Genomic DNA, 18,002 nt, shown 5'->3' on the forward strand with positions numbered 1-18,002 from the left:
AGAACGAAATAAGAATGTCTATAAGATTTTACACTCGCAAAGTTGAAATGAGTGCATATTTCTTCATTCAGAAAATCATCCCCACAAAAAAAACAAATAAATAAATAAATTGTGTAAAGACCTGCAGATAATCCAATCGCCGATAATCAAGAGTTTACTGTATTATTGAAGAGTTTTGGAATTAAAAGTCATGCAAAATCAAAAGAAGACAATCTTGGAAAAAAAAGATCTAACACTATTTAGTAAAATATTAAAAAGCAAAAACAGTGCCAATGAAAAAAAAATATTTTGTTGTGAAATCAAGTTTAAAAAACAAGTCACAAACTTAAAATGTAAAACAAAATTACAATTATTCATTTAAATCAATATGTTGCCATGTCAAGGAAGAAAACGAATAAAAAAAAAGAAAGAGAAAATAATACATAGCAAATATAACTATATAAAATGAATCATATTTATTTTTTTCTAGCTTTTGCAGGCTTTATCAAAACCCTAGCAGTACAGAATTGGCAGCAACATATCTCTTGGTAGCTCAAGCACTAAAAGTTTTAGAAAAAAATATAACTAAATTTATATGAAAACAAAATCATATTAAAAAAAAACACACAGCATTCAAAGTAACAAGTCAAAACAGCACTTCTACATGAAAGGTGAACCATCCTTTGCAAACTTTATGTTTGAATTTTGTCAGTACATAGCAATAAAATAATTTCATATGTTTACGATAAAATCAATTCCAAGAAAAGTTGCAAAGTGTAAAACATTTATTCTTGGAAGGTTACACATGAGAGTCTAATGCAAATCTTTTGAAATTGAACATATTTACTCCCCAGATTCAGTTCGTCTGTACCAAAACCTTGCTCTAAAGTCATCACTGCAGGTCACAAAAGCTGGTCCAGTGGGAGAATGCACAATGTAGCGCACATTGTTATTGTGACCTATAAGAAAAGTATACAAAAATGTAAATCTAAATAAAGATATCCAGGGTTCGTCCATACATATCAGCCGATATATATCATGATATATATATCACGATACATATCCGATATTTATTTTTAAAATATGATATTTTGATATTTAATTTTCAACTGCAGTATTTTCAATATAAAAATGATATTAATCATAGTAATATCATTCATTTATTTTTAAAAATTCCAAAAAATTATGCACTAGTTTTTTTATGATGCATTAATACATCATTAATACAATAGAGTAACATAATATTTCTTTTTTATTTTATATTCATTTTTATTATTAGTAATTTAACAATTTTAAATCATATTAAAAGTGCCTAGTTAAATATTAAACGTTGGTCAAAAAATAAAATGGGTTCAGTGATTTTCTTCCTGTAATTTTTCAAAATTGAAGTTCCAAAACAAAGCAATTTTAGATGATTTTCAATCATATTGGGGAAAGAGGGGAGGGATAAAAGATAAAAACTATGTGCTCCCCCCCAATATGTGTTAATTGAATACGTAGTAGAGGTAAACTAAAACTCAATCGCCCCCTCCTTGAATAATTTCTGGATTCATCCATGTTGGCAGGTGTCACATATCCAAGGTTAGACAATATTTAAGTATAGTTATCATGTGATTCAGAAAATTGTTAATGGGCCATTCCAGGGTAAATGATAATGTTTTCCTGCATGTGACGCTTCATACATTTCATTAAAAACAATAAGTTAAAAGGGTAATGAACAAAACTCTGCTGTCTAAGAAGTCATAAACGTATTTATTTATATTGTATTTATTTGTATATACAAAGAAGGGGTCTAAAGGTAATGCTGGGAATTATAGACCTGTAAGTTTGATTTCAGTGATCTGTAAGATTTTCGAAACTTTGATCAAAATTAAGATCATGAGGTCCTTAGAGACTAATAGTCTGTTGACTAGTTTGCAGTATGGTTTCAGGAAAGGTAAATCCTGTGCTACTAATTTATTGCATTTCTACGACAAGGTTACCTCAGCTTTCGATAACAAAAAATGTGTAGGAGTTGTTTACATTGATTTTCAAAAAGCTTTTGACAAGGTACCGCATGTTGCTTTTCTCAGCAAGTTAGCTGACATTGGAATAGGAGGAAAAACTTTACTTTGGGTTAGAAATTGGCTTACTGGTAGGAAGCAAAGAGTAGTTGTGAGAGGAAATCATTCTAAATGGAGTGATATTTTAAGCGGGGTTCCTCAGGGATCAGTTTTAGGGCCTCTTTTCTTTATTATCTTCATGAATGACATCAATGAAAATATTTCTGGAAGCATGAATTGTTTTGCTGATGATGTAAAAGCTATGGGGATTGTCGAAAATGAAGAACAAGTAAAACAGCTTCAAGAGGATTTAGATCATATTACTAAGTGGGCAGATTAATTGGGTATGGCAGTTAATGTAGGGAAATGTCAAGTGCTACACTTAGGTCATGGGAATAAGCGTACGAGATATCTTTTACAGGGTTCAGTTATTAATCAGGCAGAAAATGTTATGGATCTGGGTATCTTTATAAATCAGGACTTCAAGTTTAGTCAACAGTGCAGCATTGCAAGTAGCAAAGCCAACAAAATGCTTGGGTTCATCAATAGATCTATTTCAAACAAATCGTTTCAAACCATTTGGAATATGCTGTTCAGTTTTGGTTGCCTTATCTGACGAAAGATGTTTTTGTATTGGAAAGGGGTCAAAGAAGGGTAACTAGATTAGTAAGGGGACTTTCAGATTTAGATTATGATACCAGACTTAAGAGGCTTAACATGCATAGCCTGGAGCAAAGGAGAGTCAGAGGGGACATGATTCAGTTATTTAATATTATCAAAATGAAAGATGTAAATGGGTTAAATTTTTGCGGGGAAAGCAGGACGAGGGGTCATTGTTTTAAGCTATTTAAATCTCAGGCTAACTTGGAAATTAGGAAAAACTACTACTTTAGTAGGGTCGTGGGCACTTGGAACAGCTTACCGGAAGAGGCGGTAATGAGCAAGGGAGTGGATAGCTTTAAGAGGGCCATTGATCTTCATTGAGGATTAATTGACTAGGACCAGCCTAGCTGGGCCCAGAGCCCTTTGCTGGTCGTCACATTTGTATTTGTATGTGTGACTTCTTAAGCAAAAAAATTTATTACCTTTTAAAATTTTTTATTTTTTATGAAATACAGTAACCGTCACATGTGGGACAAAATGACTGGTAGCCATATACATTTTTTTTTTCAACGGTTTAAATTATTATTTCTTAACAAATGAGACATGTTTCCTTTATGTTGGAACTTTAACTTTCAAAACCTATAATTTGTTTTGTCATTGTTATATTAATAGAGCAAAAATATTAAGTAATGCATCAGCAAACTACAAGAGGTTGATTTTGGATGTGAGGCAGGTGCATGCAAATTAATTAAATTTTAAGTAACTAAGTTACTAATTAAAAATGATACTGGGTAAGGAGTATCTTTGTACAAAATGTTTTGCTTAAAAAATGTGCTTACTTCTCGTTTAATTTAAATATTAAGATGCATAACAAAATGTTGGTGAAATTATCGAGCTGGATTGTCCCACAGGTGATGGTGGAATTGCCTTAATGGTTCTATTTGCAGCATTCTTTGATATCGCTGTTCATACAGTAAAACATAAATTCACTAAGACTATCACACTAACATTGGCAACAAATTGAATTCCAAGTTGAATTTACATACCATTGCATTAAAATATTATTTTATGTGTTAACTAGGTGCGTTGCTTGGCTTTGCACGGTCTACCTCGAAAATAAAAGTTGTGTCAACAATCAGGTTTGAACGGAAAAAAAAAATCAGTAAAATTTTGCGGTAGATTGCGGAAAAATAACCAAAAAGGAAACATTTTAAATTCTCCGATTTCAGAAAAAGCCTCAAAACAAAAGTCAAAATGTTATTTGTTCATATTCGAGGAAAAAATGGCAACATATTTTTTCTCAATGATTTTCTTCACTCTACAAATTTTAATAAAAGCATTTTTACGGAAAGTAGAGATGAAGCATTGAATAATAATTTAAACGGAGGAAAGCCTTTGGAAAATAAGGATTTTATGTCGAAATCTAAGAGTCATAATTAATAGTTTTTAATTGATATCTCAGCTACTTATTGTCGGAGGATTATTTTAAACAGCCAAACATAAGGACGGGAAAATTAGGAATCTATCAATACCTGGCTCAATGGTCAGTTCATTGGCAATCGGAAAAAGTAAATTGGATGTACATAGATAGATACATACGCTCAATTTTTAACTGTATAAGATAAACAAATGAGTCGACTACAGACATTCTTTGCATTTTAAAACTTAACATGTTCCAACTGTTGTACCAGAAACTTGTACTTGTCATATCGGAACTCAAAGCGGAAGGGCCACACCTCAAAACTGACATCTTTTAGGAGAAGCATAAAATGTTTTTAAAGAAAGCTTGTAAAATTCATTTTTATTTTAATTCACATGTATCTATTGTTGAATACTAGCTCTGAGTACATAATATTATGTGTCCTAACTACTATACATTTATGATTTTGAGCCACTAACATAAAATTGCATCACATTTCTGTTCCAGATATTACTGGAATTATCTTGAGTATGACCTTAAAAGTAATAAAATTAAAAATGTACTATTCATGCATAAAGAAGTACTCAGCAAACTATAACAAATTCTAAATTTACTGTCTTTTTTTAAAAAAGAGTTATGGGTCTTTACCACAATGGGTTTGATACATGTGGTCATCTAATTAAATGTATAGTTCGAATTCTAAAATGCTGAGGGATGATTTTCCTTACAACATATTTTTTAACAAAATTTTTGCATTCTTCCAGGTAAGATTTAATTTGCTAACTTAAACTGAAAAAGAATCCCCATTGATGTTTGAGATTGGATAAACTGAGTATCCTAGGACATAACAGATTTTTAATAGTGGAAAATTGATTTTTATCGCCAGAAGAAATGCTAATACAAAAGCCAAACTATTGAGAGTTCATGGAAGTGTCTGATCAAGTAGAAAAAATCGTAAAAGGGCCAAATTCTGTCTAAACAGTCTATATACATAAATTAATTATTTTTTGCATTGTAGTTTTATTATGTAGTTAAAACTAATAGCAGACATGCTACAGCTTGAAGAAAAAAGCTGAACTTTACGCGTAACAAATCAAACCTTAGAAATTAACATTTGAGAGTAATTAATATACTTTCAAACAGGGAGCCCAAATAATAATGTTTTTATATATTTTTTATACTGATTTTTTTTTTTCAATTTCATATTTTCAAAGATTTTAGAAACTTCAGATGGTAATGGATTTAGTCATAAATACAATCAAACTTTTGTTTAAAAATTTTTTTTTTCTTAAATTTGTTATATATGAATACTGAATATTTTTTTTAATGAAAAAGCAGTGTTAAATTATTTTTAAGTTTCCTTTAACATGTGCATCCACATTTGCAGGAATTGTCCACAAACCCAATGAACACTAACCAATATTTTTGATACATATTAATTGATGTCTAATTTTTCTTTTTAGCTTAATGTAAAAGGAACTGACTGTGCCAACCATTCATATATCGGAATTATTTTTTTTTTCCAAGCTACCAATGTCACGTAAACTAACCACTGTCGGGAACAGCGTTCGACAATTTCGAATTGAATTACTCAACATGAATAGAGGGGAAAAAACCAAGTTTGTTTGCAATTTTAAAGCATTTTGAAACGACTATGTTGGGCTAAATGCCTTTATTTTTGTTTCTTGAAGGATTTCACCAATATTGTTTAAAAAAAAAAAACATTTTGTGACTTACCTTTTGCCATTCCGGGAGAAAAACCTTGCGCGGGAAATCCCATCCACCTGCCACCGACACTCAAATGTCCGAGTTTGAATAGGAAGTGTTCGGAAAAACATGTGGCACGCTATGATTGGTTGCCGTCATTCGGCAGACGTCGGTGAACTTCCGACAGAGCACATGTCGATCACATGAGAAAACCATGATGAGGTGTTGAGTGCTGAATGTCAAATTAAATAAGAATTGTGCAACCTGCAAGCTGCGTTTTTTCGATTTGAGTTGTTCTTGCAATATGCAAATAAGGTAACGTCACATTGTTACGAGCAAGGTTGGATCTGGCTATAAATACTCTGGCCTACCGTAGCTCGACCGCTACTTTTTTCTCTCACTTGTCTCCTCGTCTTGTGTTGTTTGTGTTTGTAAATGTGTTCGTCCATGTCATCATAAGTTTTTTGCTACTGGCCTCTCAGGTGAGGTCTGATCTTTTCTGAATAATGCACTGCTGATGTCTTCAGTTTGGAAAGCGCGTGCTGTTATGACGTCTATCAAAGTGAAAAGTTATAATTTTCCCTGATGTGGGTCGTTTGGTCTCCGAGGAAAGAGGATCGTGTCCATCTTTGATATGTTTTTCTCCTGATGTGGTGAACTTTGCTCACATGGTATGAACTGACCAGCCTGCAATTCTGGTGGAAATTGCTATGCCGTCCATCTACCTGTGAGGTGTCACTATGGAACATTGACAGGACTTTTGATACCTGCATGGACTTATTGTAAGATCTCTTTAATTTTTCTTCGGAGAATCAAATCATTGTGTTGTAATCATTTTCTCAATATATGTTAAATAAATGTTTTTCAGTGTAAAGAATGATTCATGTTTTATTTTCTTCGGGCAGACCACTCCCTCAAATTTTTAGTTGGAAATGAGTTGCCTAATTTTCAGCTTAGCTGTAGGCCATTAACCTCAAATTATATCCAACAAACTAAGACAAGAAATATTGAATCGCTTTGAAAAAAAGACTTAAGTTCATAACACGCATGCAATCTCACCGCGGACGATCGCCGAAGCTTGTTTTCCAGCGAAATACACCTAGTCCGCGCGTTCGACACACTCGCAGAGTGATCTGTGCATAAATAGCTACTAGTGCGCAAAGAGAATCGGTGAACTTCGAACTCTGCTGGTGTTCCATAGCTGTGGACTGTAGGCGTTCGGTAGGTGAAGTCACTTATCGAACGCTTGCGGAAGGGAAGAATCGGAGAGAGAGCGATTTATTGCCAAGAATGGACATACGCTGATAGCAAAGCTCAAATGCGTGTGCGCATCTGGACATCTTTTGCGAAAGGAATATTTTTCAAAACTCGGTGTGGATTGGAAGGCAGAGAACATTTTATCATTTCAGTCACCCCCCCCCCACCCATGAAAATATTAATGCAAATCTGCATCAATCTCAGGAATGATAAAATTGAATGGGAAAAAAGCGGAAATCCGCGCTTCCACGGAAAAGTAGCGTTTCTGTAATAGTCTGGGTAACAGTCACACTTTTAATGATCTATCAACAGTGACAGTGCTCAGGCAATTAAATTTAACATAGCATAGTTTAAATGTAAGAATAGCAAAACAAAATAGATTAATGATGGGGTAGTGTCAAACATTTTTTCAAAGTAATGCCTACCCATGCAAGATATGGTGGCATTCATGCAAATGTAGTTCCTTATTAAGGAACAATACATTTCTTAAAGCATTAATCAAATAAAAAAAGCAGAAATAATTTGAAAAATTAACATAGTTCAATACACCAGTAAATCCATCTAAATGTTCAACATACCAAGAGAGAGCAGGCGCTGACGTTCTGCATTTCGTGCATCCCAACTGCATAAACTTGTCGTTTTTTCGTCAGGAAAAAGAACTGAAAATGTTTTAAGTTCATATAATAATAAGTGACAATTCTGAAAAATCACCCAAAACTACACCAGTAGCTATAAAAAAGTTTTTTCAATTAAAATTTTTTTTTAATGCAGTGGATAGGAACAGCACAAAAAAAAAAAAAAAAAAAAAAAACGATCACATAAAAAAAAAAATAACTTCATACAACCATGAAATGCTTCTTTAAATGAATTCAAGACACGGCAGTTACTTTTATAACCTCTGATAATATGATTTTCAAATATGCATTCAAATATTTTTTTTAAAAAATTATTTACATGTGTATGTTCTAATTTCACACACACAAAACTACTCAAAAAGTATCTCCTTTACAGCCAGATAACACAAAGGTGTTGACTAATACACATTTTTTCTATTTTCAATAGTTAATATCGTTTAAATTTAGTTTTTTTTTTCTGCACTTTAACATGTTATCTTTTGTAAAGCAACAACTCTCTAGTGTCGTTTATGTTTTATTGTATCATTGTAAAGCTTTTATGCATTGGTTTTGTCTACTTTATTACATAAATTGATGTTAAATTACCAAAATTTTTGTCAAGAGCAAATCAAAATTGTAACAGATAATAATGTAATGTTTTATGTATTTAAATAAAGTTCCTCAGAGACCCACCTGCTCAGATTTATCTGAGCATTTAAAACCGATTAAAAAAAAAAAAAAAAAAAAAACAGGTTTGAATGACAAATGCTAATGGTTTCTAAAAACTGAAAAACCGTAAGTTAAAAGCAGCTGCAAGACTTTCTCTCTTACAAAAAAACATTTTTGTAACAAATTAGCTGTTTTTTGGACATTCATTATCCTCTAAAATGATGTTTTATTATGATATAAGTCTAATCAACATTTTGGAACTCATACATAAAAAAAATATGAAAATTTGCAGAAAAACCCAACTTACCATAATCTTCTGTGTGATTAAATACAGCTTGACTACGATGAACTTGTTTTCCACTAGCACCTGCTCCTGTGTAAGCTATTAAACAGCGAGCCATTGATAATTCCCAAAGCCTTACAAGAGAATCTTTACCACTGCTCAACAAGTACTAAAAAACAATGAGGATGGATGGATTTTACTTTTAATTAAGTAGTTTTTACAATGAGAACCTTTTCTTTTTCTTTATTTTTTTGCATTATATATAACAACTGAGCTGCTGATTTGTCACTCAGGCTCATCAAATACATAAATTCATCATTTGGGGAAAAAGGATGAATAAGTATAATTATTTCTTGATTTTCATTATGGAGATTGACTGGAAAAAGTAGATTATGATTACAATTGCAGAAAATTTGATTCTGATCACACAGTGGGGATCATGATTCTAATTGAGATACAACAGCTAAAATACTAAAATTTTCAATGCAAAATATTTGCCAGTGACTTGGTTTATTTCAAAAACTTAATTTCTATGCATAGTATCAATATATGTGTTAAAATTGCTATATGTCACAAAAAAGAGCAAACTTGTTGATAGCTTAAATAGTCTTTAAACACACAAGAAAAAGCAAGGCAGTTTTATACTTAAAAAAAAAAGAAACATTTTTTAATTTTGTAGGTGTACAAACGGTATGAAGTAGCTCTGTTCATTTTGAAGTGTGATGCAGGTCAGTATATTCAAATGTAAAAGTGGAATGAAATGAATATTAAAAAAAAATTGCAGGCAGAGATTTAAAAAATGGTAGTTAAATTAATTCAAAAAAAATTTAAAAGAAAATCAGGTAATTTACAAAAATACGTTCTAAGATTCAAAATAATCTTAAAACTAATTTAAGTTATCATATTTATGAGGCAAGGATTGCTAAAGTGAAAAAAAAAGTGAATACATATTCTAAAAAGCCCCTTTCCAAAAAAAAAAAAAAACTACATACATATTATGTACAAAATATGGAATGTATAAATTACTTTTTTTTTTGGAGCTGAGATCTTGCAAAGAATAATGCAGTCACAAAGCAGTTATTAATTCCTGCCAGTGAAATGAGGTGGTAAATTAAATAACTGCAATAGAGATGATAACAATAATATAAAAATTATCATTAATTTTTTTATTTAAAGAAAATTTTCATTAAAATTCTATACATTTTTTTTTTTTTTTTTGAAAATACTAGTGAATGCCTTAAGATAATTGAATTTCATCATCGATTATTTTTCATTTAATGCCTAAGAGCTGAACTATCTGTCAAAACATTAATGATGAGTGAGAAAACATGAGAATATTATCACAAGGAGACAGCAGACACTTATTTAAAAATTTAATTTTTATTCCTTCGATCATTATAAAATTTATAAAAATTTACATAAATAATATATCTTCAAGAGTTTATTTTTCAGTTTATGATATGAACATAATGCAATATTACATTCAGATTTTCTTCTTTTTTTTAAACTTAACTTACAGCTTTTTTTCTTTTAAAAGACAAAAAATATGGAGTCTTCTTTCTTTCCTTTTTTTTTTTTTGTTTTGTTTAAGTCTGGTTAGTTACATAGAGCAGAAATGAATTTAAAAAAAAAAGGGGGGGGGGTACTATTAAATAAAAATAACAAATATGTTTGTCCTGCTTTTGAAATACAGCAAAGACATTTAACACATTTGAAAGCATCAAATTATTTAAAACTATCATATGCTACTTAAAATCATCATACAATCGGATCCTGATTTAATGAACCTTTATTTAACGAATTTCATGTTTTAGCGAATTTTCCTTTACCCCTACTAAAATGAAGGCAAAAACCCTTATTTACTGAATAATAAACCCCAAATTAACAAATTATTTTAACAGCAGGATTTTTTTTTTTTTTTTTTTTTTTTTGTTAATTTTAGTTAGGAAATATTGGGCTGTTTTCCAAATCAATCTTGTGTAAAGCAGTAAGACTTTTCTTGGGATCAGCAATGTTTGAGGAGCGAGTGGGCAACCAATGAATAGCCATTCTAGTGCAGAAAGTGATAGTGAAATTCTCATTAAAACTTACTTTTTCTAATGCTTTATATTACATGGAATGGAAACTAAAAAAATGTCTCATGCAGCAGGCTGCAAATGACACAGTATTTTCTTCACTCCATAAATTTAAAAGAGAACAATTTCAAGTCAAGTATCAAAAAAAATTGTCAAAATCTATTATTCAGTACAACAAATTTTCTAATTCACTAGCGTGTAATAAGTCGCAAAATACTAAATAAAAAGTGTACACTTTCAAATCATGGATATTTTGCATAGTTGCTTATTAGGGCTTTTAGATAAAGTAAGTGCAATTTTTTTAAAAAATCGCACCCCGATAATATGGATAACCCTGATTTAACGTATAAAAGTTTCAGTCCCAATGAATTGTTAAATCGGGGTCCGAATGTTTAACAAAAGTCAAAGAAAGCATAAATTTATAAATATCAAATGAGTTTCCCCCTGCATCTTCTGGAGAGCTGACTTTCAATGCATAGTTGTAAAGTCTGCCTAAATAAAAATATAAAGTATTTCATTCAACAAGACACTTACTTTGGAATTTCGTGACCACTGTAAAGAGCACACTTCTGTAGCCTCATGAGCTGTAGGAAATGTATTGAAACAGCGATTGCTGACACCATCCCAGAGCTTGATATCCCCATCTTTGGAACAAGTTGCATAGATGTTTGCATTTGGACTGTACTTAATCTAATCAAATATCCAAGAAAAGTATTTTACTAGACTGTAAGCTGAATACTATTGTTTATATAATTAAAAACTAATGAAACAGTATTAGGATATAAAAATAATTATTACAACAAAGCCAAAGAGGAAGGAATTACCATTGTGATGGGACCCTTATGCTGATCTCCTGGCTGATCACTCACAAAACACTGACTAGTTCTAACATCATACAGACGCACTATATAAAAAAAATCATAAAAATAAAATTTCAAGAGAGTATAAAGTAAAGAAATTTTAAAATGAGCATAACATTTTTAGTTTTGTTCATTTTCTCAATTAATCATGACAACAATGGAGCAAAATGAATAACTCCAACAATTTCAAGTTTTCCATGTTATACAATGAAACAGGTGTACCCACAGAAGGGAAGGGGGAGGGATTACAGCACAAGATGTGGAATTAAAACTTTGAAGGGGATTTTTGAATTTTATTTATTGATTTATTTTTAATTTAAATTATTTGTTTCATTTCATTTTATTCTGTTTTTTTAATTTCATTTATTTATTTAGTTTATATGTGTGTGTGTGATATGTCATAGGCCTATCACAGAACTTTTCTAATAAAATAATAATCATCATTAAAAATAAATAAATTTCTAAAATATAATCAAAAAAATTAATAAAAAAAAAGGGAAAATTGGTTGAGATTTTTTTTTTGGGGGGGGGGGGGGCACACCTGCAATGAAATTTTCTGATTTTTCAAATTTTCAACTAAACTTATGACAATTCTGTTCAATCATAAAGCTTTTAATTTCATTCCAAAGCAGTGATGAGTTATGTCTTTTCAATATAGAATTGCATTAATGCAAAATCTAACTAAGAAAAAAAAATAACATAGGTATGTACAATTAACAGCTAATCGATGTGAACAATTCTTTTAAAAAAACCATTAGAATAGAGCCACCAACAGTCCATAAAAATCAAAGTAAATTGTCACATTTCATATTTATGATCAGCTTAGGTTTAGGAGACCTTTCTTTCATTTTAGTCATCCTCATATAAATAATAGCTCATGATAAAGTAACCTGCATGTTTCAACAATGAAACTTGCGCCACGGCATGATAATTTGATATGTTCTGGTAATGTTTAACATGCAGCAAAATGCTTTATTGTGACAAGGCTGAACTCGATCCGGTGACTTAACTGTTTTACTGGTAAGACTCATTTTAAGAGAATAAAGAAATGTAACATACAAACCATAAAATTAAAATTTTAAAAAAATTCCGACTGAATCGCAACTGCAGAATAAAGAGGAAAAATTGGAAATCCTTTTAAAAGCCTTATATTATTAAAAATCAATGTCAAGTATTTTATTTTCTATTAAACAGAAACTGGCAACAGATAAAAATTTTAAATCATTGCATTTTATTTCCTTGTCGGTCAACAATGAATTCGGTTATCAATCGCGTGAATAAAGACTTAGCCGTTATTAAAATCTGCTTTAAAAAAACGCTATCATTCAAATTCTAAGAAACATGGAAGTTCCGAACACATTCTATCAGACGTGTAAAAAAATTCTTTATTTTGGTATTAAATTTTTAAATTTTTAACAATGTTTTCACTGAAAATCGCAAAAAACCTTTTAGAGGTTTTTAATTAATATCTTCGTTAATTAATGTCATCCAAAGATGCAATCTAGCTAAGAACACTCCGATCAACTCTCCTTTCGAACAGATTTTTTTTCAAAATCGGTCCATCAGTGTGAGTGTTACAGACACACATACAGGTACACAGACACGTCAAACTTATAACCTCCTTTGTGTGTCAGGGGTTAAAAATGGTTAACAATGACAGCTATCTACTGGAGTTAAGAGTTAAATTACCAAATTTAACTTAAACCACCAAAATATCACCTAAAAGGCTATTGCTGCGTTCAAATGTACATAGAAGCAAATTTTCACCCGTCATACCATGATGGGGGACTTTCTAGTTAAAAATAAATACTGTAAAAGAACTTTTTGTGATTATAAAGCTACAAGTAATGACCCCTTAGCCAGACTGGTTAAGACTTAGTTTGGTAATAGCAAATACCAAAGAGTTTTTCTGGGACATCCAGCGAAAATAAAAATTTAATTAGATGAATTCTATTTACATGGATTATTGCTGAAATCGTGATGCAAAAAAGAGAAAAAAAAATGCTTATGCCAACCAAACACTTGAACCGAGAAACAATATCACAATGTGAAGCAGAATAGTTTTCAAACACTTGCAAAGGCAATTTTTAAACGATTGCAACAATTAGAAACTACAGTATACTCTCGATATCACAAAGTTGAAGGGACGGTAAAAACAATTCGAGACATCTAGTTTTCAAGATAACATGGTCATAATTATAATAAAATAATATTCTAAAAATTAGTCACGACAGTTACAAATAAGTGGAAGCACATAATGAAAGTTGAAAAAAGTCAATACAATATCTAAAATTTTTTAAATGAGCAGAAAATAACAGAGAAAAAATAAAAAAGAAAGTTCTAGTGAAGTAGTAAAATGTAGTAATTTATCATGACTAAACTTGTCAAAGATTTGGATTATCAAAGTTGCAGAACGGTTTTAAACGAGTTTAGAGCGCTCCAGAACAAAAGATTTCACCATTCAGTGTGTCTCTAAAGGGGTTTTCCGTTCATCTCTCCTTTTTACGGAGGCAGGGGTAGAAGTGGTCGACTTGTAATATATAGGACATTTTCCACGAAAAATATAGGACAAATATAGGACATGTTTTATGAATGATTTTGATGTGAAAAAATAAACAATACATAGTTTTTTGCAGTAAGTTACCGCCCTAAGCCAGGGCTAAGGCAGAAATACTTAAAATACACCACCAGCTCAGTTATTCCATCCGAGGACTGCAGTTTTGTGCTTTTTAGCACTCATCAGCCCGGAATAGGAATCACATAAGCTGGTGGCGAAAATCCTCTTAAGGGAGCCAAGAGAGCCAAACAAACTGGTAGCTAATGTAGAATTAGCACACCAGATGAGTGACCGCAGCAATGGTGCGGTTCAACTCGAAGATTGATGGCAAGGCATGGTATTTTGCAGTAAGTTACCGCCCTAAGCCAGGGCTAAGGCAGAAATACTTAAAATACACCACCAGCTCAGTTATTCCATCCAAGGACTGCAGTTTTGTGCTTTTTAGCACTCATCAGCCCGGAATAGGAATCACATAAGCTGGTGGCGAAAATCCTCTTAAGGGAGCCAAGAGAGCCAAACAAACTGGTAGCTAATGTAGAATTAGCACACCAGATGAGTGACCGCAGCAATGGTGCGGTTCAACTCGAAGATTGATGGCAAGGCATGGTATTTTGCAGTAAGTTACCGCCCTAAGCCAGGGCTAAGGCAGAAATACTTAAAATACACCACCAGCTCAGTTATTCCATCATGGAATAACTGAGCTGGTGGTGTATTTTAAGTATTTTAAGAATACATAGTTTATTTTTTCTAATTATTTTTGCATCAATGATTTCAATGAATCATACTGCATATAGTTTAAAAACTCAAATAAAAATGATACTTAGAATGAGTTTCCTGTTCCTGAAAAAATAATGTAATAAGAAAATAAGTTTACTTATATACAAAAATATTTTAAAACAAATTTAATAAATCTGAAATCTATTTACATTTAATACAACTATTTACAATCATTGATTATTTATACTTTGGAAAAGCTTTTGCCAAACATTTTTCTGCATTTCATCTTTTGCCAAGTACATCAAATCCCCATTCCTCAAACATTTTTTATTAATCTCTCTCTCTCTATTTTTTTTCATAATTATCTACATTTAAATACTTTAAATAGATCTTCTTTTTATTTATTTATTTTTTTGTCAATAATGGCTGAATCTTCACCACATTTTGTTGTTAGTGAAGATTCATTAACAAAGTGCTTTATCAAAAGTTTGGAGAGCTTGTCATCAAATATGGATAACTGAAGCTTTCTCTTAAAACAATTTTTAAATTTAGTCAAAAATACTCAACACTTACAACAAAATTTAAACAGGCGGGTTCCGGCAGATATTTCAAAAAAAAAAAAAAAAAAAAACTTACGTAACTCGTTTTTAAGCAGTCTTGAATTATCTTTTGTCAACTTGTAAGATAAAGAGCAAATCAAGTAACCTAAAGGCTTTTCAATTTTAAACCGTGGGTCTATTTTTCGTCAATAGCCAGCACGATAAGCTTTAAAATAAGGTATAAATCAAAGAAATCGATCAAGAATTGAGGAAAATCTCGCGTAGAAACCAAAAACAGGCTACAGAAATAATATATAAGGATATAGGACTCTTTCTACCCCTGCGGAGGTGGAAATAGAGTCAAAAAGGTCCAATTAAATGGCGTGAGAATAGGCGAAAAGTTTAAGGTAGGTTTGTTGGGCTTCTCGGGACTTATTTCCGACTCCCACGGGCTCTAGAATAAAAACGACAGTTGCAAAGCTTTTCCCAATCAGTCTTAACCCCTGAGAGAAATAATGAAGGGTGTGAGACATTTTCGGAAACATTCCTCGAGTTGCTTCAATACAATAAACTGCGGTTTTCCCGGAAAAATTACATTTGACTTGGAAAAATATTCGACATAACAAGGTTTTGATTAAAAACTCTTTGGCATAAGAATGAAAAAAGACATTAGATTAAATACGCAAAATCAAGGGGAAATGTAATTTTACGTCATACCAAGTTTTTCGAGATATCGAGGGTATACTGTACAGGTATTACAAATTACATTACCAATCGAAAATTGAGCATCAAAAGGTGAACTTACGCACAGGATGTTGAGTGCCCACCAAAATAAAATCCCCAGATGGATGCAATGCTAAACATCTGACCATTTCAGCTTCCTGCAAAATAATAAAGTTAAAGTAAGAACTAATAAATTGTGAGTTAATTACACATAGTAGGTGAATGTGGAGCAAAGTGAAATAGCAGAGCAAAGTGAAATGGTGAAATATTTACTCCATTTTTAGGGTCATCTATCTGGTAATATTTTAATTATGTAATAACACGTGTCATCTATTCCAGTCAAGATAAAGTTAACTCTGAAAATCACAGAATATGATAATAAAAGCCATTTTCAAAAATTGATACTCATATTTCAATGTTTTGTTGTAAGTCAAAAATTATTTTTGTTATTATGAAATGATGAAGTTCTTGTTATTAACATTTTAAATTTTAATTGAGATTTTCTAATACTTGGTGCAATATTTATTTGTTTAATATTAAGCTTATTTGTGTTTAAAATAATTTCTACAGTTATTCAAGTGCATGCAGGACAAAGTGGATAAAAGCAAAGTGAAATAGCTCATTCCAATGACTTATTCAATACTATATCAAATCACTTGCATAATATTTTTATTAATTATTTCATTTACATTATCTCATCTAATAATTCAATTATATATTTATTCATTCATTCACTCATTTATTATTTCTTGTATATGAATTAATTTATTTTTGATTTTTCTTTTTATTTATTCATTCATTTGATCAAAAATATCTTTAATAATAAAAAAAAATATATACTTCATTCGAAAAAAATTTCATTTTTCACTTTGCCCCATGGGGAAAAAAAGTGAAAAAATTTCCACTTTTTTTTGGAGGTACAAAGTTACTGTCAAAAATAAAAAATAATGTTTCAGTGCCAGTTTTATTACAAAATATATTGTTCCTTTGTTATGAACTGTAAATTTTAGCACAAAATTTTGTTCATATTGAAAAAAGTAAGCGATCTTAACCCACACTTTGCCCCACATTCCTCTACTTTGAAGGTTTTTACTATGTACATGAAAATTTACCCCATTGGATGGTGTTATGCAAAAATCGGTCAACCCACCCGAGCAGTACTTTTAAGTAAATTGAGTTTAAAGATGAACATCAATGCCCAGTTTCATAGAAGTTGGTTAGAATTTTGTTCATTAGATGGCATAGTAATATTTGGCTTAAACAATTTTTGCATCCTATAGTATATTAGTTTATCAACCTATGCAAATAACTGTTTTAAATTTTTGTGGGTTAACTCATTTTTACATAACAGCATCCACAAAAAACAATGAGAATCATACTACTACACATTGAGTGCTATATTATATATACAGGGTGTTCCATTTTAACCTGCACGACCTTTATTTTCGCAACCATTAGTCCTAGATGTATATTTCCAATTGCAAAAATGTTCAAAATCAGATGCAGAGTTAATATATTGAAAGTTCGAAGTGAAAATAAAAGTGAGTTAAAAAATACAAAATTTAACTTTTTATATGGCCCCCAGGTCCCCTAACTTATGTTTAGGGAAATATTCTGCATGAAAACTAATACTGACACAAAAAACTTGACATTTCTGGGACCTAAACTCAAGGAGATATTCCAATTTAAAGTTTTTAAGGACCATGCAGAAGGTGAGATTGGAATTAATCGCTCTTTCTGAAGAATGACAGGTCATCAAAAGTAAGAAAAACGAAGTATTTATATTTTCCATTGCTATTCAAAAATAAATGCAAACGTTATGCGTGATACGCAAAAACACACTACAAAACCTTGAACGATTTGCAAAACCACACTCTATGCACACATATGTTAAACGCTTGTTAGCTGCTATATTTTCCCCAAAAGGTGTTATTAACAGCGAGTGAAAAGTGGTCTA

The 18,002-nt window shown here is 31.2% G+C and overlaps 1 protein-coding gene across 1 annotated transcript in view; it reads right to left on the reverse strand.

Annotated features, from left to right (window-relative positions):
- Window positions 1-281: 281 nt before the first annotated feature.
- Window positions 282-18,002, reverse strand: part of LOC129230068 (cleavage stimulation factor subunit 1-like) — a 33,186-nt gene continuing 15,465 nt past the window's right edge. The window contains exons 8-13 of the mRNA XM_054864456.1: window positions 16,128-16,203; window positions 11,474-11,553; window positions 11,184-11,339; window positions 8,599-8,743; window positions 7,587-7,667; window positions 282-938 (exon numbers count right to left, since the gene is read on the reverse strand). Of these exons, the coding sequence (XP_054720431.1) occupies window positions 823-938; window positions 7,587-7,667; window positions 8,599-8,743; window positions 11,184-11,339; window positions 11,474-11,553; window positions 16,128-16,203 (654 nt within the window). The 3' untranslated portion in view covers window positions 282-822. The remainder of the gene's footprint in view (window positions 939-7,586; window positions 7,668-8,598; window positions 8,744-11,183; window positions 11,340-11,473; window positions 11,554-16,127; window positions 16,204-18,002) is intronic.

The sequence above is a fragment of the Uloborus diversus genome, chromosome 9 (genome assembly GCF_026930045.1).
Source record: "Uloborus diversus isolate 005 chromosome 9, Udiv.v.3.1, whole genome shotgun sequence".
Lineage (NCBI taxonomy): Eukaryota > Metazoa > Arthropoda > Arachnida > Araneae > Uloboridae > Uloborus > Uloborus diversus.